Here is a 21,794-nt window from a genome sequence, read left to right on the forward strand (position 1 = left end):
GTCTGTTTTAAGTGATGCCTTCGTAATGTGATGAGTTTGTTCACGTTTTGGATGAAAGTACATGGAATGGAATATCTGCTCGAAAATGAAGATTTCTACAGAAACATAGAGACATAACATATTCCAATATGGCGAATCCATTACCTATTGAAGTACCTTGTTTTGGATAAAATAAATAGAAGAAACGCACACGACGCTCAATGCTTTTTCGAAATGACAATTTCTACACACACACAACAACGATTTTTTGCCAGCCACCACCTAAATGAAGGACGTTTTTTCTTAAATTAATACCAAGTTAATCTTTCTTTATGAATGGAATAAACTATGTAAATATAATATTTTTGTTCTGGAGTAGTTAAATTACATTATTCAACTGTTTGTTTCTATACGGTGTATGTTTGCGTCTTCATCAAACGAACGATTAAGAGCCGGTGAACGATTCTGATCCGAATGATTGAACTGGATAGTGAACTATGAACTAGATTACTGAACTAGTTCGGTTAAAAGAGCTGAACTATTGAACCAGATCTTTAAAATGAACTAGATTGTACATCTCTACAGTGAATATTGGCACAATTTTTGTTACTTCCGCTTTGTTTGTAACTGACCCCTGATTCCATGAGACTTTCTCCTTATTTATCTTTGATTCCTCCATCTCCATTTTCTGTCGATTTAAATATCCCTATTTTCTCACATGGCGATTAATTTTTTGTTATAGTAATTATTATTAGACAATCGATTGTCGATAGTTTTGTTAAAATATGATTGATTTTGTGGAAGTTCTGTGTCCTTTTGGCACCTTTCGTAGAAAAGTGGAGAGGGTGGGTTCGGCATATTTGAATTCCAAGAAAAAACAACACCAGGATCATATCGAAAGGAGTGAATCTGATGAAAAGCTCTTGGCTGATGAGTTTGAAGTTGACATAAATTACCTAAAATCTTTAGACCCAAAAGAGTGGAAAAATCAGGATCACTATAAGGTTTTAGGTCTAGAAAAGCTGCGGTTAGTACAAATTATAAAATAAAAACACTGAGTTAATTTCTCGGCAATTTTTACAGATTTGATGCAAGCGATGATGATATACGACGTGCCTACAGGAAAATGGTCCTACAGCATCATCCAGACAAACGTAAAGCAAAGGGAGAAGAAGTAAAAACGGACGATGACTATTTTACTTGCATTACAAAGGCTTATGAAACACTAGGTATGTTACTACATATAATGAAATATAAAATATGTGCTAAGTACATTGTGTATTGTAGGAACTCCTAAAACGAGACGTTCGTTTGATTCTGTGGACCCTGAATTTGACGACTCTTTACCAAGTCAAGCGGATATAGAAAATCGTTTCTTTGAATCCTTCCAAAAATACTTTAATTTAAATGCCAGGTGGAGCGAGAAAAAGAATGTACCTTTATTTGGTGACATGAATTCAACAAGGGAAGAAGTTGAGAGATTCTACAGTTTTTGGTATGACTTTAAGTCATGGCGTGAGTTCAGTTATTTGGATGAGGAGGATAAAGAAAAAGGACAAGATAGGGACGAACGCCGATGGATTGAAAAAGAAAACAAAGCTGCCCGCATTAAGAGGAAGAAGGAGGAGATGATGAGAATTCGAGCTCTTGTGGATTTAGCATACAATAATGACAAACGAATTCAAAAGTTTAAAAACGAAGAAAAAGAGAAGAAACTTGCTGCCAAACGAGCCAAAATGGATGCAGTACAAGCTCAAAAGGCAGAACAAGAACGGGCGCTGCGAGAGGCTCAGCTGGCAAAAGAGCGTGCGGAGAAGGCTGAACAAAAAAGAATAGAACAAATAAGAATCGAAAGAGAGCAGGCGAAAAAGGCTATTAAAAAAGAAAGGAAAATTCTAAGGGATAAAGCCAAAGAAAACAATTATTTCGGGAGCAATGATAAAGACGTCCTTAAAAATATGGAAGGTGTTGAAAAGATTTGCGAAACTTTTACCCTGGCCGAACTTCAGGAATTGAACAAAAAAATGGAAAAAATAGCAAAAGACTCCTTTTTTGTAGCACTAAAGAAGGCAGATCTGAAAATCAAAGCAGAAATCGAAGAGGTGAACCAAACCCAAAACAAGATCAAAACAACTGCAAAATCCGAAACGGTTATTAAGGAAGTTAAAAAAACCGAGCTATGGAGCAATGAGAATGTACAGCTGCTCATCAAGGCTGTGAATCTATTTCCGGCGGGAACATCACAACGCTGGGAAGTAATTGCATCATTTATAAACCAGCATTCAGTAGGCGAGGTTAATATAACGGCACGTGATGTTCTCAACAAAGCAAAGGCTTTGCAGCATAGCGACTTTTCCAAGAATAATCTTAAAACACAGGCCAATGCTACAGCATTCGAAAATTTTGAAAAATCGAAGAAAGAAGTAGTGACGTCTTCCGACATTACTGTCAACACTGACATATCTTCGGAAGTCGCAGGTAATAGTGAATCCAAAGAGAATCAAACCAATGGAAGTATATCGAATTCTACATCATCGGGCACTAATGCAAAAACTTCAAAAACATCAGCAAAGGCGTGGACAAAGGAAGAGCAAGCTTTACTCGAACAAGCCATTAAAACGTATCCAATATCGACACCGGATCGATGGGATAGAATTGCAGAATGTATCCCAAATAGATCTAAAAAAGATTGTCTCCGAAGGGTAAAAGAATTGGTGGAACTGGTCAATTCAAAGAAAGAAGCGCAGCAGTTGGTCAAATGACTTTGAATTTCATTTGAATTCACATACTTTAATTTTGTTTAAATACAATTTTGGCAATTAATAGAAACATCATAAGGATAAATTTTATTTATTTTTTCAATGTTGGTATCTTTGGTCAATGACTAATTAATTGCGTGTGCGCTAAAAGAATATAAATAAAATACAAGTTTTTCAAATTTAAATACATGTATTTTGTTTTTCTTTTTTGTACGCACACGCAACACGCAATTAATTAGGTAATGACCTTATATTTAATATTTGTAGTAGGTTATTGTTGATGTCATCCAACTCATGTTTGTTGTGAGCTTTTTAAATTTCCATTTATTTTGAGATCAAATGCCTCCAAGTTGGCCAATGGGTCAAGATCAGCAAAAAGTTCGATCCATGATTTTTGTTTTAGCCCTTTTGCAAATGGTGAATTGTCCGGCTGGAAATTATTAGCTGGATCCATTTGCTTCTTCTTAAGTTTTAGTGCCATAGATATTTTTGAACTCAATAGATTATGCCCCAACAAATTTGTTTGTTGTTTTTGATCAGTTAAATTATCATCATTACAGCTTGGCGCATCTAATGAAGATCCTATATTTACATTGTTGTCAATGCCGCACAGATCCATAATGCTATCACTGTTGCAGAGTTCAATTAAGGGGGTGTTAATTTGGTCATTCCCGTCGACTCGATCTTGTACATCCAGCTCTGTGGTAGTAATGGTGTCATCGTTTTTCAAATCTGCATATTCCGACTATTGAAGAAACAATTGAAAGTATTAACACTTTACAAATAATAACAGTAACAAAAATATGTATGTATATAATAAATGTTTCCTCCCACTCACTGTCTTGCATGCTGTCTGACCAATAAACTTTCTTGGGGTACGTGTATGCATGACAAGCTTGTTATGCGCCCGTATATTGAATGGTTTGCTACAAACTTGTGAAAGAGAAAACACGTATAGAGGGGCTCAATTAGCTGGACAAGCAAACTTGATAGTGAGTGAGGACCTACAAATTTGAAAATAAAAATAGTTTTGCTTTTCAAAATGCAACCACTTCAATCCGCTATATGGTGCTTTTTACAGTACAATTTTAGTAGGTAGAGTAAAAACTACATTTAACGTCAACCACATAGAAATTTGGCATTGCAAATTTAGGCTGACTTCCGAAACATTTTTAACGCAGTAAAAAGCAAATATGTGTAATTTTTATTTCTGAAGCATTAGCAGTGACTGCATTAGTGTGCAACTGAAATATATTCATGAAATCTAAAAATTGCAATGTGTTGATTATGATTTACCTCAAATGGAATAAGATTCTAATTATAAGGTGATTAGAAAACATTCTTTAGAGCAGTTGTCGTAAGTGTTAAGGTATTCTTCTTTTTAATCTGGCTCTGGTACCGGCAAGAATCGGTAAAATTAAATCGCAAAGTTATGAATGAAAAGTTCAAAGTTGACAACACTCTTGCTATCGGTAGAACTTTACGACTGCTTTCTTATAGCCCGTTTAGACTAGTCATTTAAAATCGACTCGATTTCTAAATCCAACTTTCAAATCCAAGTTGTTTAGACTAGTCTAAAATGATATAAGATGCCAGTCAGCTGATCTTTATTTCCGTATACATACGCGAATTTGCAAAAATAATTGCTTGAAAATTAAAAATGGAATACTGCAAAAAATAATCTGTCACATTGCTATTAAATTTGTTTTTTACAATTTATATTAAATTAAAGCAACATCCATTTTATTTTTAATGAATATTTTTTCTATTTTTCCGCTTCTGTTTGTTTTTGTGTGTTTGTGTTTACAGTTACAGTCGGACCTCGATTATCCGTTATGGTCGGGACCGGAGGCATTACGGATAATCGATTTTACCCTGGCCGAACTTCAGGAATTGAACAAAAAAATGGAAAAAATAGCAAAAGACTCCTTTTTTGTAGCACTAAAGAAGGCAGATCTGAAAATCAAAGCAGAAATCGAAGAAGTGAACCAAACGCAAAACAAGATCAAAACAACTGCAAAATCCGAAACGGTTATTAAGGAAGTTAAAAAAACCGAGCTATGGAGCAATGAGAATGTACAGCTGCTCATCAAGGCTGTGAATCTATTTCCGGCGGGAACATCACAACGCTGGGAAGTAATTGCATCATTTATAAACCAGCATTCAGTAGGCGAGGTTAATATAACGGCACGTGATGTTCTCAACAAAGCAAAGGCTTTGCAGCATAGCGACTTTTCCAAGAATAATCTTAAAACACAGGCCAATGCTACAGCATTCGAAAATTTTGAAAAATCGAAGAAGTAGTGACGTCTTACGACATTACTGTCAACACTGACATATCTTCGGAAGTCGCAGGTAATAGTGAATCCAAAGAGAATCAAACCAATGGAAGTATATCGAATTCTACATCATCGGGCACTAATGCAAAAACTTCAAAAACATCAGCAAAGGCGTGGACAAAGGAAGAGCAAGCTTTACTCGAACAAGCCATTAAAACGTATCCAATATCGACACCTGATCGATGGGATAGAATTGCAGAATGTATCCCAAATAGATCTAAAAAAGATTGTCTCCGAAGGGTAAAAGAATTAGTGGAACTGGTCAATTCAAAGAAAGAAGCGCAGCAGTTGGTCAAATGACTTTGAATTTCATTTGAATTCACATACTTTAATTTTGTTTAAATACAATTTTGGCAATTAATAGAAACATCATAAGGATAAATTTTATTTATTTTTTCAATGTTGGTATCTTTGGTCAATGACTAATTAATTGCGTGTGCGCTAAAAGAATATAAATAAAATACAAGTTTTTCAAATTTAAATACATGTATTTTGTTTTTCTTTTTTGTACGCACACGCAACACGCAATTAATTAGGTAATGACCTTATATTTAATATTTGTCCCAATTTACATTAGGCGAGTTTACTTGCGGCAATTGTCAGTTTGATGGAGAGAGAGGTGAGGTATATGGTAACCCTTTGCCTCTCAACACCCTCTCTCACCCACAAACTGACAATTGCCGCAAGTAAACTCGCCTAATGTAAATTGGGACTTTGTAGTAGGTTATTGTTGATGTCATCCAACTCATGTTTGTTGTGAGCTTTTTAAATTTCCATTTATTTTGAGATCAAATGCCTCCAAGTTGGCCAATGGGTCAAGATCAGCAAAAAGTTCGATCCATGATTTTTGTTTTAGCCCTTTTGCAAATGGTGAATTGTCCGGCTGGAAATTATTAGCTGGATCCATTTGCTTCTTCTTAAGTTTTAGTGCCATAGATATTTTTGAACTCAATAGATTATGCCCCAACAAATTTGTTTGTTGTTTTTGATCAGTTAAATTATCATCATTACAGCTTGGCGCATCTAATGAAGATCCTATATTTACATTGTTGTCAATGCCGCACAGATCCATAATGCTATCACTGTTGCAGAGTTCAATTAAGGGGGTGTTATTTTGGTCATTCCCGTCGACTCGATCTTGTACATCCAGCTCTGTGGTAGTAATGGTGTCATCGTTTTTCAAATCTGCATATTCCGACTATTGAAGAAACAATTGAAAGTATTAACACTTTACAAATAATAACAGTAACAAAAATATGTATGTATATAATAAATGTTTCCTCCCACTCACTGTCTTGCATGCTGTCTGACCAATAAACTTTCTTGGGGTACGTGTATGCATGACAAGCTTGTTATGCGCCCGTATATTGAATGGTTTGCTACAAACTTGTGAAAGAGAAAACACGTATAGAGGGGCTCAATTAGCTGGACAAGCAAACTTGATAGTGAGTGAGGACCTACAAATTTGAAAATAAAAATAGTTTTGCTTTTCAAAATGCAATCACTTCAATCCGCTATATGGTGCTTTTTACAGTACAATTTTAGTAGGTAGAGTAAAAACTACATTTAACGTCAACCACATAGAAATTTGGCATTGCAAATTTAGGCTGCCTTCCGAAACATTTTTAACGCAGTAAAAAGCAAATATGTGTAATTTTTATTTCTGAAGCATTAGCAGTGACTGCATTAGTGTGCAACTGAAATATATTCATGAAATCTAAAAATTGCAATGTGTTGATTATGATTTACCTCAAATGGAATAAGATTCTAATTATAAGGTGATTAGAAAACATTCTTTAGAGCAGTTGTCGTAAGTGTTAAGGTATTCTTCTTTTTAATCTGGCTCTGGTGCCGGCAAGAATCGGTAAAATTAAATCGCAAAGTTATGAATGAAAAGTTCAAAGTTGACAACACTCTTGCTATCGGTAGAACTTTACGACTGCTTTCTTATAGCCCGTTTAGACTAGTCATTTAAAATCGACTCGATTTCTAAATCCAACTTTCAAATCCTAGTTGTTTAGACTAGTCTAAAATGATATAAGATGCCAGTCAGCTGATCTTTATTTCCGTATACATACGCGAATTTGCAAAAATAATTGCTTGAAAATTAAAAATGGAATACTGCAAAAAATAATCTGTCACATTGCTATTAAATTTGTTTTTTACAATTTATATTAAATTAAAGCAACATCCATTTTATTTTTAATGAATATTTTTTCTATTTTTCCGCTTCTGTTTGTTTTTGTGTGTTTGTGTTTACAGTTACAGTCGGACCTCGATTATCCGTTATGGTCGGGACCGGAGGCATTACGGATAATCGATTTTCACGGATAATGGAGTCAACTCTTTTTATGCGGCTTTTGAACACATTTTTTAGTAAAAATTGCATAATATCGCACAATAATATTTAACTGTGCTATTTTTATTATATTGGTTTAAGAAAAGACATGAAACAAAACTAAAAATTCAAGAATTTACATCTGCATAAATGCTCTGTTCCAGAACCTGCAAGAACCTGTGTGAAACAGGAGAATTTCTTAATCAAATTAATTGAAAGGTGTGCATTTACTCCCTGAAAATGGAGTTTATAATGGATAATAGAGGCAATCGAAACAAGGCCAACATTTCTATTCTATTCCGGATAATGGAGGTTCCCGGATAATCGATTCACGGATTATCGAGGTTCGACTGTATTTGAAAAAAGGAAATAATAGGGTTATGACTTTTTTACAACCTCATATCCCTGTGTCATATTTGGATGAACTTTTGCATAAGATTAGATAAAATCTTAATTACAAGGTGATTCGATAGAAAAAAGCTCACTCACAAAGAGCTTCTAAAGTTTTTATAGATGAGCTTTCTGGAAAAAATTTTGGAGTCACTTTAGGATTATATCATATACCTAGTTTTATATGCACTCTGAGTAGTGATAACATACACATATGTAATATAATGTAATTCATTTAAATTGGCCCGATGGCTTAGAATTATTGTAAAGTTGATAAATAAATAAATAAATAACTCAAAACAATCGTTAAAGCCACACGACATATCCAGAATGACATAAGCTTTTGTTGCTCACCAATTTTATCGTCATATTATTATTTTATATCATATATAGCTTTATTCCATGTATCACATAAATTGAAAGTGGTTTGTGCGGGACCTTTTTCAATATTTAAATGAAATAAAAATTATTTTAGTCATTAATAGGCAAAATGTCATTTATTCGTGAAACAAGAAGAAAAATTTTGGAGTCAATTTTTTTTCATTTCATAGGATTTTCCAAAAAAAAAAAAAAAAAAAAAAATTGTCAAAGTAGTCTGTGCGTGACCTTTTTTTAATAAATAAATTGAATGAACGTTATTTTTGGCATTAATAGGCAAAAGTTCATTCACTCTCGCTACAGGAAATCATTTTTGTATATCAAAATATTTCGATTTAAAACAAATCCAAGTTTTGAGTTGATTTAATTTTGTATGGTAAATCAGGGTGGATTTGGGTGGATTAAGAACTTAAATCGAGATAATGCCCTAATCATTAGAGCTGGCAAACCATCGATATTCCCAAGATTAGATATTTTCGATATAATGTTTTAAAATATCGATTGATATCGATAGTATCGTTAAGTTGTCATCGCCATTAATTTGGAGATGAAAATGGCGGAAATGTCAATCTTGAAAGTATGCAAAAGTGGTTCACAGAAATGTAAAGGAGAATAAACAACTGCTTTTATTTTATAAAAAATGTAAAAAAATACATTTTATTTTACCGAAAAATCTGTACGTGTGAGTACGGACTTACTTTCTTACACATACATAACCGAAAAGCAGCGAAATTTATATTTATTTCAATGGATTTCAGGTTAGGGGTTTTTCTTCCGATAATATCGATAGGCAAAACTATCAATCGATATTAAATTTTTAAATTTTTTGCCAGCTCTACTAATCATCGTATAAGGGTATAGTCTAAACCAGTGTTAATCACCACTGGGCTCGCGAGCCGTGTCTGTGTGAACACACACAATCTAAATTGTTGTTGTAACAGTTTGGCTGTCTCGTTTTCCCTGAAATGATTCATAAGATGGTGGTATGAATTAAGTTTGTACGTGTGCCGGTACTGTGTGGAGGGTGATTTGTGTGAGGATGGATTAGGTTGTTATGTGTGTGGATGTTTGTGGGGATGAGTTTGGATGTGATTGGGATTGTGCTGACGGGATTAGGCTGGGAGCTGCAGGAAATTAGCCACTTCTACTGGCTTTAACCACAGATGTATGGGGCGTAAGTCTGTGGGTTGTGATGGGCATGCAAAAAGATGTTTTGTGTCGTGCGGTCCTTGTCTGCAATGAGGGCAGATATCTTCCACTCCTGGCATGATTCTAGCCTGGTAGGAATTTAGGATGGTTGACCAGCCTGATCTGAGCTGCGCTAGGATGGTTCTGGTTCTCCTGGGCAAGGATCGTTCGACCTCTGCTACCGCTGGTGGTTGACGGTTAAGGACACGATTTGATTCATATTCGTTTACGGCTTGCTGGACTGCTTGAGTATGAATCTGTTTAAGCGATGCAACTAGTGACAGTCGGTCGATGTCAGTTGGAATGACATCCTGGATGTCTGGGCTGTACCGCTTAATGTCCTTCCGGATGTGTCTAGGGGGTGAATCCTGAACCACGATGTGGTGGTTGGGATGCGTGGGCTGATGACATGCCAGCAGGAACTGTCGAGAGAGCAACACATTATGTTGCTTCACTGACAGTATCCTTGCCTCCTGATGCAGATGATCCACACTCGTCATCTGGACACATCCGGTTGCGGTTCGCAGGGCATTGTTTTGCGTGGTCTGTAACCCATTCCATTGGGTGTCGCTAATGAATGACGTCCAAACGGGTGCAGCATAGTTAAGGACCGATCTGCTGACTGCTTTATAAGTGGCCAATAGGATCTCCTTTTCTTTGCCCCACGTGGTGCCCGAGATGGCTTTGAGCACCTTGTTCCGTTTCTGGACTTTTGACTTCAGGACTGTTGCATGGCTGGCGAACGTAAGCATACTATCGAAGGTAACCCCTAGAATTTTAGGGTGCTGAACAGTTGGAATTGTCCCTTCTCCAATATGTATGCTTAGTTGACGCCTCACCTCTTTAGTCCATGAAGTGAACAGGGTTGCAGAGGATTTATGTGGCGATAGCTCTAAATGTCTTCCCTTGAGAAATGTGCTGACTGTGACAATGTAGCTGTTTATTCGTTGCTCAAGTTCATCAACATCTTCTCCAGTGGCAAGTATGGTGCAATCGTCCGCATACGTTATCAGTTTTACGCCTGCTGGAGGTGCAGGGAATTTAGATAAATAGAAGTTGAAGAGCAGGGGCGAGATGACACCGCCTTGTGGAACACCCATTTTTAGTTTACGGCGCTTCGACTTCTTGCCTCTGAATTCTACATATGCCTGCCTGCCGTTGATGTAATTGCATAACCATCTCTTGGTTGTGTTAGGCAATGTAGAATCCAGGATGTCGCCAATAAGTATTGCATGATCAACAGTGTCGAAAGCTTTGGACAAATCCAAGGCCACGACTATGGTGCGATGGGCAGGTCTTTTGTGATTAAGTCCGTTTGCAATACTATTGACGACATCAGTAAGGGCAGTGGTGGTGCTGTGTGCTTTCCTAAAGCCATGCTGGTGTTGTGCAAGTTTAAGTTCTTCTGTCATATACGGCAGCAGGAGGGATTCCAAAACCTTGGCCAGCGGTGACAGAAGGGAGATAGGTCTGTACGAGTCTCCTCGGCTGGCTGTCTTATCTGGTTTTGGTAGCGGGATTATCCTTGCGCTCTTCCAAACCTCCTAAATTGTGGTATTACCGAAAAACATCGATAATTACCGAAATTATAAGCATTTTAATTTTACCGGTAATGGGTACTTTACACGATATGTTATTTTACATATGTGTTGTCACTCTGCATATACATTTTGTACATAAAAAGTGACTACCCATACGTAAAAAACATATCGTGTAAAACCTATAACGAGTGCGTGTTGCGGTGGATAGCAGAATATAATAAAAAGCGATAGAACTGGAGAAAATCAGGAATTTGTTTTATGGGTGCATTTACAAGCACGGTTTAAAATGCTAACGCCATATTAGCAAAAGCATCGTAAATGTGCAGCTTTGCGTGCTAAAATTTTTTCGAAATATGTTTAGTAACAATGAACGAACAACGGCAACATGTAGCAATACATTTCAGAAAAATATTAGGTTTGTCCTCGTACTCGATAATTTTTACTAAATGTTGCTGAAACACATTTTCCAGCAACTTTTCATTTATACAACTGTCAATTTTAGAAACATTTATAATAATTAGGTGTGTCTTTTACTTACTAAATGTTGCTGAAACATTTTTTTTAGCAACTTTTTCTTTATACAACTGTCAAAATCTGCAACATTAGTAATATTACTAATTATCACTTAAAAACACACAGCTAATATTATTATTAGAGTTGTTTAATACTACGGGTGTTACCTCGAACAATAAATGATGATTGGTACCCCCTACATTTGTGTATTTTGATCCTTGATACAAGTTTTGGGTCAAAAACAATAAATAATAATCAAAAATAATATTTTGATGTCCTCAGGATGTAAGATTTGTGTACACAGTCAATTTCGCTTCTATTCAAAAAACTTTTAAAGCGTGATCACTTGAAATGTAGTTATACACCAATTTGTGATAGGCAGGCTTTGACTATACTACTACATCTTTCTACATACATACATAAATTTACGTTTTCCATTAAAAATTACTTCATTTAGATTAGTACCATTAGAAAACTTAGTTTTATACGATCCAAAACCTAAAAAACATATTCTTATTGCAACTTCAAAAGTATTTCTTTAAAGTTTGCTATTTAACAAAGCGTGGCTCATATATGCCAGTCACTCCATTTTTAAAATATAAAAAAATAATTGTTCTGCGTGTAGTGAGCCAAGTTATAACCAGTTTCAATTAGACCTTTATGTAAGAATCGACCAAAAAAGCGTATCTATAAAGGCCGCGGCACATACGGTCCGTTGAGCGTTGCGTTACAACAACCACATGAAAACTTCCAGGTAACAGCCATAGTGTTAAACAACTCTAATCAATAACGGTTTTGTTTATAAAATCCATTGAATTGCCCAATAAGTGATCAAATCATGGTAGAATAAAGTAAAGGTAGGCCACAGCTCACAGCTGATTACAATTTTTTTGTTTTTATTGTTGATTTTTTTTAGCAAAACTTACGGATGAAAGTTTTATCAAATATTGATATTAATTTAAATTTGTTCCAAAAGTACGGGAATGTAAAAATTAAAATTTTTGTAAAAATTCTGCTGACATTTATCTGCAAATCGGATGCCAGCAATCACGATGTCAGATTAGCCAAACTTGTCAAGTAGAAAATAAGTGAATGACATTTTTCACTGTCATAAGTTTGGGAAGAACTTTTGCTATTTTTGGAACACTTTACCAACAAGAATATTCTGGAGCCTAGCTAAAGAAATGTTTTTGCACTATATGGCACTTTTAACATACAAAAAGTGAAGCTCTAAGTTCCATATGTTTTTGTAATACGGGATAGCTATGCAGGTACATCTACCATTATTATTGTACCATGCCATTTGACGTTTTAAGTAGAGTTGTACAAGATCTAGTTCAATAGCTCAGTTTTTTTAACTGAACTAGTTCAGTAATCTAGTTCATAGTTCAATCATTCGCATCAGAATGATGAAAACACATATATACACCGAATAGGAACAAACATTAGAATAGTATAATTAAACTATAAAAATATTACATTTAGATATTTTTATTCCCTTCATAAAGAAAGATTTAGTTTGCATTGAGTTTAGAAAAAAACGTCCTTTGGGAAAAATTGTAATCAGAATTTCATTTAAGTGGCTGGCAAAAATGTCTTTTGCTGTGTGTGTAGAAATTATCACCGCGAAAAAAGCTTTGTGTATGTACGTTTATATTTATTTTTCCTTTTTTCTATCCAAAACAAGGCACATTGAAGGTAATGGATTCGATATATTGGGATATGTTATGTCAAAAATGTTCTTTATGTAGAAATTATTCCTATTACAGTGGTGGTTGACACTTCACATAGATCCAGATCATAAACAAAACTCATTACATTACGAAGGCACCAATTATTAGCACATAAGACGGCGTCACTTTATTCATATGTGAATGACATGCTGAACTAGATTGTGAATCGTTCGTTGATCGTTCTTCGTGGATCTTTCGGTCGGCGCTCAGTGAGCTATTGAACTATATCTACTGATCTAGTTCATATGCTCTTTTCAATGAATCGTTCAATTGAACTAGTTCGTTCATGAACTATACAACTCTAGTTTTAAGCCATGGCTGCAGGGTGGCATTTCTCAGTGATTTTCATACCTGGCCTACCTCTCCTTTATTGTACCATGGATCAAATTATGGCAAAATCGCTCCAAGGACCATATCCTGTTTGTGGCCACATCCAAAGGACTTTTGTTTTCAAATAGCCTTCAAATCTAAAGAATTCACAACTAACAACTAAAATATTGACAATTTTGATCCTAAACTCAACTAAAAATATTTTTTTATTTTTGCCTTATTAAGGCGAAGGTCATTTATAGTGAATTTTTATTTCAATTAATTAATTCTCTTTCGAGTTGAGCTTTCATGACCTAAGAGATACATTGAAAAATTAGGAGTCTACCGAAGTCCCACGTATCCAACCATTACGCTACGTTTCACGAATGGTTAAGCCGATCTTCGGGCTTATTTGGATGTTGTTTGTGTGGCAGACGAAGGCAAAGCTTGGTAACTAGTCTATATATCGCACTTCATTAGATACATGCTTATTCGAAATTATGTCAGTTAATTGAAACTCCAAACTTTTCCTATAGTCCTGCTTGGTAATCCCATTTTTCAATGTTCACAAATACTATGGTATGTTTTATTCCTACGTCATTAGTAATTGCTCTTCTATATCAGAAGATTTTTGATCATTAATTATTAGCTTCGTTCCAGAACTAAAAAGTTTTTAGACATTTAACACATTTTAAACTTTTTCCCCCAAACGCGTTCCCGTAAGTAGAGGGGTAATGGCGGTTCTAAATTAAAAAGCGCCTTTTTTGCCTATTCGGCCCACTGTGCAGGCTGTGTGTGTGTGAGAGAGAGTGTGTGTGTGAGAGAGAGTGTGTGTGTGAGAGAGAACAAGAGAGAGAGAGATCGCTAGATCGAGAGAGTATTTGGAGAGCAGATCTTAAATGTAAACATAGCTTAAATATATACAAAATATTAGGGTGTCTCAAAAATATTACCTCCAAAAATATTAGGGTTGCCACATTTACCGCTTAAATTAAAAAATATTACGTTGAATCATGAAATTAAAAAATATTACGTTGAATCATGAAATACTGGGTCCCCAATGTGAGAGTTAGGATAAAGACCAGCCCTAAGAAGCAATTCTTACCCGAACAGCCCTATTGTGCGAGAGAGTTTTATTCAAACAAATGTATGGCATTAGAGAACATATGAGAAAACTATAATAAGAGAGAGAGAGAGTAAACTAATAGACGGTTATACATTTACCCATTTACATGTATGTATATCCAGATAGTTAGGATAAAGACCAGCCAAAAGATGTAATTTTTGTCGATTTGAACCACTGTGCGATTCAGTTGGAGTCAAACAAATGATTTAGTGGAGGATATCTAGAGAGCCACATTTAACCTGTATATGTGTGGGAGGGAGCCAGACCTTGATTTCAGGAGAGAAACACATTTAACCTGTATATGTGTGGGAGGAAGCCAGACCTTGATTTCAGGAGAGAAACACATTTATCCTGTATATGTGTGGGAGGGAGCCAGACCTTGATTTCAGGAGAGAAACACATTTATCCTGTATATGTGTGGAAGGGAGCCAGACCGAGAAGTTGAGAGAGAACCACATCTGATCGTTAATGTAAACAAAATACATTTCAATATATGTCTGTCCGTAAGCATGCCGAATCATGATCGTAATCAAAGTGGATTTTTCCGTCCGTCCGCCAGTCTCTCTGTGAGCATGTTCAATCATGTTCATAACTTAACATATGTATGCCCAATCAATTTCACAATATTGTGAAATTCATGTTTTAGAATACTACAGTTTTCGTATAAAAAGCAAAAATTTGAAAATAAGATTCACTGTATAAAAGTTAAAGTACAAGTGAAGACATGGCGAGCGGAGATTTAATTACTTTCTTCAATTCCTTCAACATCAAATCAATAATTCCTTTGAAGGATATGGAGGAAAACAAGGATTACATCATTACTGGAGCATTCAAGAGCAAAACAAAATATGGGGAGTGAATTGTATTGAGGATAAATGACTCTATTCTTTACTTGCCAACAAGATTTCTTTCACTAGGAGACGAACATGTGAAACAATTAGCTGGTGGAGGATATGCTATCACAAAATCTACCCTGAAAGATTCCAGCGGAGCAGATGTATATAAATTAGAGTTAAAACAATTGGAAATTCCAACATTTTATTATCCACCGTATTAAACAAAAATAAAGAATTTTTATAAAATTTAAAGTTTCTGTGGCTTCTTATTTAAATTTGGGGGGATAGAGGTTTCAGTATGAAAATAGTACTTTAGTTAGAAAGATGTCTGCGCTTAATAGGGAAGACGAGCGTTTAAAAACCTTCAATGGTTGGCCATTACCATATCCAGATACAAAGACGATGGCTGCAGTTGGATTTTATTATATTGGTATTGGAGATTTGACCAGATGTTATTTTTGTGAATTAGTTATTCATCAGTGGGAAGAAGCTGACTGTCCTGTTGCAGAGCATTTACGAATGTCATACAGCTGCCCGCTAATGAGAAGACTTTATACAAACAATATTCCCATCAATCAAGATATTTTAGATGATATCCTCCCTGAAATTGGTCTAGATGTTTGCGGCACCAGAGAGTTTTAAACAATATTAGTATTATTGTTCACATTCATTGCTTGCACTTCTATGAATAAAATTTGAGAAAAATTAAAACACTCAAATCTTTGTTGTTTTATTTATAATCTTTATTTTATGTTTTGGTTTTTACAATCCATCTTGTATTATATCACGAATATAATACCATTTCTGTTCAATGAAAACAAATATCTTAAATACATTATTAACAGCACATTTATACTTAGAATCTATATGTATTGGACAGTTGGTGAAATAATCTTGCCGAGTTCTAAGATTCATATTACTTTTTAAATTAACAATATTAGTTTGAAGATAGTTTTCCAAAAAGCATTTCTTTTCTTTCCCATTTACAAAAACGTATTGATAGTTGTTTAATGGTGAAAGAACATCCTCGATATCATTGTAGCAGATTTCACCATCGGTCCAGTCTAATCCATTAACATATGTTTTGGTGTAGTTGATTGTTCTGAGTGCTTCTCCATCAAGCTCCTTTGCACTATAAGGTGATCGAAACAAAAAAATGATTCGGAATAACAGAAGTTCCACACATAAATTATAGTTCCTTCATGAAAATGGTTTTATCATTTCCATGACAATATTGAAAGTCGGCAAATGCGACATCCGATCTTTGGATTAGGTACGACATCTTGGATAAGTTGTATTAGACTGTAGTGAGTAATTTTGTTGTTGGTGTATTTTATTTATAAAATCTTGCTCATTTGCATCAAAAATTTTAAGCAAAGATGACCACAGTTGTATGTATTGAAACGTTGATCTCGTTTATAATTATATGTTGTAGCTGGTCCCAAGTAATGTAAAACTTCTAATGGAGGTTGAAGGTTCCCAAAACTATCGTAATAGTCGATGATGTTATTATTCTTATAATATGCCACCCAATGTGTGCCAGGCCCACTGTCAATATCCAAATTTACGACACCACATTCGATTCGATAAGGCTTTTTAGGTAGTTTATCTCGCATATAAACACCTCTAAAGTACGGGATGTATTTCTTTCCAAATGTATTGATATATGTATCTGTAAGTGGACCTTTGGGCAGCTGTTTTATTAGTTTTTTGGCGTTTCATTTTCATCAACATAAATTCCATAGCCTTTTTTGTATGGTTTGAGATAGAGACCTTTACCCATAGCTATAGCTTCTATGGTTTTGTTGTGTCTGGTTTGCTCTTGCAACTCTTCTTTGGCTTTTTTAGCATTCAAAACAGCATTGGTTATCGCTGAACTGCCCGAAGCTAATGCACCCAACGCTCCCAACCCAGTTAGAATAGGTATGAGGGGAAGAAATCCTCCCCTTTTGGGTACCCTTATTACTCTTGGTATGACCACCTTTGACTTTTTTCCTCGGAATGTCTTTTGTATTTCTTTCCTTGCTATTTTGATGGCAGCATTAATATCAGTTGGTTTAACGCTTTTAAGGGAATCTGTTGCATTCTTTATAGCATTTTTAAATATTTGTTGACCAAGTATTTGTTTGGGTTTCTTATTACCCATCCCCATTCCAAGCTTTGTCTTTGCCTTCATTATATTACCCCTCATACCAATTGCGGATATTATTCGAATGTTCGACACAACTTTCGAAAACGATATCACATTCGAAGAATTGGCAATTGTTTTTCGGGTGTACACAAGCACGTTGTTCTTTTGTTCGTCAAAAGTTTAAAAACGATATCGTTTTCGAACATTTGGCGAATGTTTTTTCTTCACAAGAAAAATTGTTTCGAGAAACATTTTTTAATTTGAAATTTTTTTTGTTTCAAAAAAAAAATTTACGTTGTTTGTAAAAAATTCCCATTTGCTTTTTTCAAATAATTTCGATATAAATGCTACGTATAATATAGACAATAAGTGTTGATAAAGACAACATATGGGTAGGTTGCCAAACACAAGACAACAATGTTTATCAACAGTTAAATATCGCGTCGCAAACATAAAGAAATAAAAACGGAAAAGGTACATAACAGAAACATCAAGAAACTCCACAAAAAATGTTTTTCGCCACTATCGTAAAACTATCGTCAATCATTCGCTAATAATATTATTAACGATATTCGAAATCGAAGGATTTCCTGCCACAAACTGAGCGACGAGTGAATCGTTTTTAATTCATTCTCGTGTGTCGTTCTCGAACAAAATATCCGCAAAACTCTCGAGAAACATTCGAAAACGATATCGTTTTCGATAGCAATGGTATGGGGGGTAGTTACAAGATATGCATTTATTTTTTCTCCAATGCTACTATCCTTTGATTTTACTCGTTCCTAAGCTCGTTCAGTTAGTTCACGATCAGCAGTATGTCGTTGTTCTATATCTTTGTTCTGTGAATAAGCAATGTCGTGTTTTCTACAAGCAGCATCCAGTGGATTAACACCTTCTTCTCCTCTTTGTATGCGTTTTCTTAGCTTTGTACCTGGGCCACAAAATTGGTAACCTGGTAGATGAAGTTCGACTGGAAGAGAGTTGATCAACTTATTTACAAGTCCTCCTCCTTTAACGACTTTCTTTCTAATAAATCGTTTTGCGTTGTAAACAATCATTTTATACTTTTTCACACGTGCTAAACAAAATATATATGTAAATCGATTATATATATTATAAATAGTCATGTGTTCTTATACTAATCATTAGTTGTAAACATGAGATTAGTTGAGCAACAAGCTAAAATTACAGTACGAAATGGGGACTTTATACAAAGGAAAACCCCTCGACATAGTACTTTGTTACCCAATACTATACGAGCATTAATAGTGGGTCCATCAAACTGTGGAAAGACGAATGTTATGCTTAGTTTGATTGAAAGCCCAAATGGATTAAAATTTGAAAATGTTTACATTTATTCAAAATCGCTATATCAACCGAAATATGAGTACCTAAAGAAACTGATTACCTCTGTAAAAGGGATGGGGTTGTTTACATTCACCAATAATGATGATGTTATACAACCAGATGAAATAAAACCAAACTCAATCATGATTTTTGACGATGTAGCGTGTGATAAACAGAACAATATTAAAAACTACTTTAGTATGGGACGACATAAGAATGTTGACTCATTTTACTTATGTCAAACATACACCCGTATCCCAAAGCATTTGTTACGTGATAATGCCAATATGATAATCATGTTTAAACAAGACGATCTGAATTTAAGACACATATACAACGATCATGTTGGATGTGACATGAGTTTTGATATCTTCAAAGACATGTGTCATCAATGCTGGAAAGAAAAATATGGATTTCTAACGATTTCTAAAGATGATGAAATTAATGCTGGGAGATATAGAAAAGGCTTTCATACATTTATTCAACTATAATATTATTTAAAAGAATAACATCTTTTAGTATATTTACATTAGTACACCTGCAACCATGGAGGAAGCAATGTTGAAACGACTTGTAAAGTCCAAAAATGTTTTGAAAAGAAAATTTCAAAGCATTAAAATGGGCGAAGATGCTAAAACTACTGAATTGACAAACACTTTTAAACCATTTACAGAACCCATAAACAAACTAGTAAAGCTTTCAACTAAGAATGCAAGCAAAATGATTACACCCAAGAAGGAGAATATGGATTCATTTAGAGAATCTTTTGTCGCGAGTACACCCTTTAAAAAATATAAGCCAGAGATGAAGCTAGAGCCAAGCATATTGGAGGAAAAAGATGACAAAGGAGATTATTCACAAAATGATGATACTTACAACACCTCAAAAGATGACACATTTTATTCAGAAAATGAGGATGATGAAGACGATCCTATTAGTCTAACACTCTTGAAGAAAAATAAAAAACTAGATACAGTATATGGACCGCATAAAGATGAAAATGGAGAATGGATGTTTGGAGATAAACCACTGAAAATCAGCGATGAATAGATTACAATTGGAAATAAAAATTGGGCATTTACACCAGGACTGTTTGAACTCTTATTTTATCAAAACCCCAAAAAATATGATCCTACAGAACTCGACATATATAAAACAATCTTGTTGGACTCAAATTCATTTAAAATAAACTATGAACCTATTGGTAGAATGAAGGGGAACAAAGGACAAAAATATAAGCGGATAATTAAAAAGTTAATGGGGGATACTCACAGTGGCAAAGGCTTAATGACACTAAATCCAAGTAAACCCAACTATATATACTGGGACGATCCCAACGAGTTGGTAGAACGATTAAAGCTGTTGATGGCATCACAACAAGCCGGAAACAATAATCATACTAATGAGATTGTTTTGATTATCGAAGAACTGCGAGAAGGCAACATAATCTATTAAGTAAACTTTAAAGGGAACAAACAACCTATGACTGTTGACAAGTTTGGTCATCATTATAATCCAAAAACCCACTCAATAGAAGTAAGAGAAAATGTTTCGAGAATACTGGGAATTAATATTGATGAAGATAACAACCTTGACGTGCAAAATAAAAAAATTAGGAACATTGCACCCCTAACAGAAGGAACGGATGCGGTCAACCAAGCATACATACATTCACAAATCAAGCACATACAAGAAGTATTAAACCAAAATATCATTCAGGAGTGTACTCAACTAAGAGAAGAAATATCCCATCTCAAACAATCACATAAGGAAATTTTTAAAGTCTTATCTCAACCCCTATTCAACTCAATTGCTCTAATATATCCCCCAAAACTTGAATAATGGAAAAGCGAGGATTGGTGAACGAACTCCACTCTCAAGCACGAAGAAATTTTAAAAGACGAAGGGTTATTACAAAAGGCACCGATGATCTTTGGCAAGCTGATTTAGTTGAAATGGGCAACTATTCCAAAACAAACAGGGGATATAGATTTATGCTTACTGTTATCGACACCTTTTCGAAATTTGCCTGGTGCGAAGCGCTTAAAACAAAAACAGCAACGGAAGTATATAGAGCATTTGAAAAAATTTTGAAAGATGGAAGAATTCCAAAGAATTTGCAAACCGATGATGGAAAAGAATTTTTCAACAAGGAATTTAAAAAATTAATGCAGAAACATTCAATAAACCACTACTCTACATACAGTGTCTTGAAAGTCTCAATTGTTGAACGTTTCAATAGAACTTTAAAGGGCATGATGTGGAAGGAGTTTAGCTACAATGGAAATTATCAATGGATTGATATTTATAGAAAGCTGGTTGATCAATACAACAAAACTCGTCATCGAACAATAAAAATGGCACCTATTCAAGTAAACTCATCAAATGAGCAGATGTTGTTAAAAACTGTATATAACCACATAAAAATCTTTAAGAGGCAAAATCTTCGTGCTGGTGATCATGTTCGCATCAGCAAATATAAACATCAATTTGAAAAGGGGTATACGCCAAATTGGACTACAGAAATATTCAAAATAAGAGGAATACGATTAACCAACCCTGCTACTTATTTACTAGAAGACTACGAAGGATATCCCATACATGGATGTTTCTATAAAGAAGAACTTTTACCCACAAAATATCCCAACACATACTTAGTAGAAAAAAATATTAAAAGCAAAGGGTGATAAAGTCTTTGTTAAATGGCTGGGATTTTCAAGCAAGCATAATTCCTGGATAGATAAGACAAATGTATTGTAAACTTAACACATTTACTAGAAAGAATCTTACAATGTCAACAACGTTTACTTTGACGGGTAAATCATCAATTTTACACTCAAACTATTCACCTCCTATTGAATTGGGAGAGGGTAGTTATGAGTGTTGT

General features: G+C 34.9%; 3 protein-coding genes across 3 annotated transcripts in view; 1 reads left to right on the forward strand and 2 right to left on the reverse strand.

Moving 5' to 3' along the window:
- Positions 1-671: 671 nt before the first annotated feature.
- LOC141402750 (dnaJ homolog subfamily C member 2) lies at positions 672-5,452 on the forward strand. Its single transcript, XM_073984670.1, has 4 exons — positions 672-1,006; positions 1,063-1,208; positions 1,267-2,493; positions 5,088-5,452. Exons 1-4 carry the CDS (start codon positions 765-767, stop codon positions 5,375-5,377), a joined length of 1,905 nt encoding a protein of 634 aa, XP_073840771.1. The 5' UTR covers positions 672-764; the 3' UTR covers positions 5,378-5,452.
- LOC141402749 (uncharacterized) lies at positions 2,799-3,995 on the reverse strand. Its single transcript, XM_073984669.1, has 2 exons — positions 3,577-3,995; positions 2,799-3,483 (listed from the first exon to the last, which is right to left on the reverse strand). The coding sequence occupies exons 1-2, from the start codon at positions 3,625-3,627 to the stop codon at positions 3,031-3,033; spliced, it is 504 nt and encodes a 167-aa protein (XP_073840770.1). The 5' UTR covers positions 3,628-3,995; the 3' UTR covers positions 2,799-3,030.
- A 142-nt stretch (positions 5,453-5,594) lies between the features above and the next one.
- Positions 5,595-21,794, reverse strand: part of LOC141402747 (islet cell autoantigen 1-like) — a 45,590-nt gene continuing 29,390 nt past the window's right edge. Inside the window, exon 3 of the mRNA XM_073984668.1 lies at positions 5,595-6,275. Within this exon, the coding sequence (XP_073840769.1) occupies positions 5,823-6,275 (453 nt within the window). The 3' untranslated portion in view covers positions 5,595-5,822. The remainder of the gene's footprint in view (positions 6,276-21,794) is intronic.

The sequence above is a fragment of the Musca autumnalis genome, unplaced genomic scaffold (assembly GCF_047663935.1).
Source record: "Musca autumnalis isolate F117 unplaced genomic scaffold, ASM4766393v1 scaffold_4, whole genome shotgun sequence".
Taxonomy (NCBI): Eukaryota; Metazoa; Arthropoda; class Insecta; order Diptera; family Muscidae; genus Musca; species Musca autumnalis.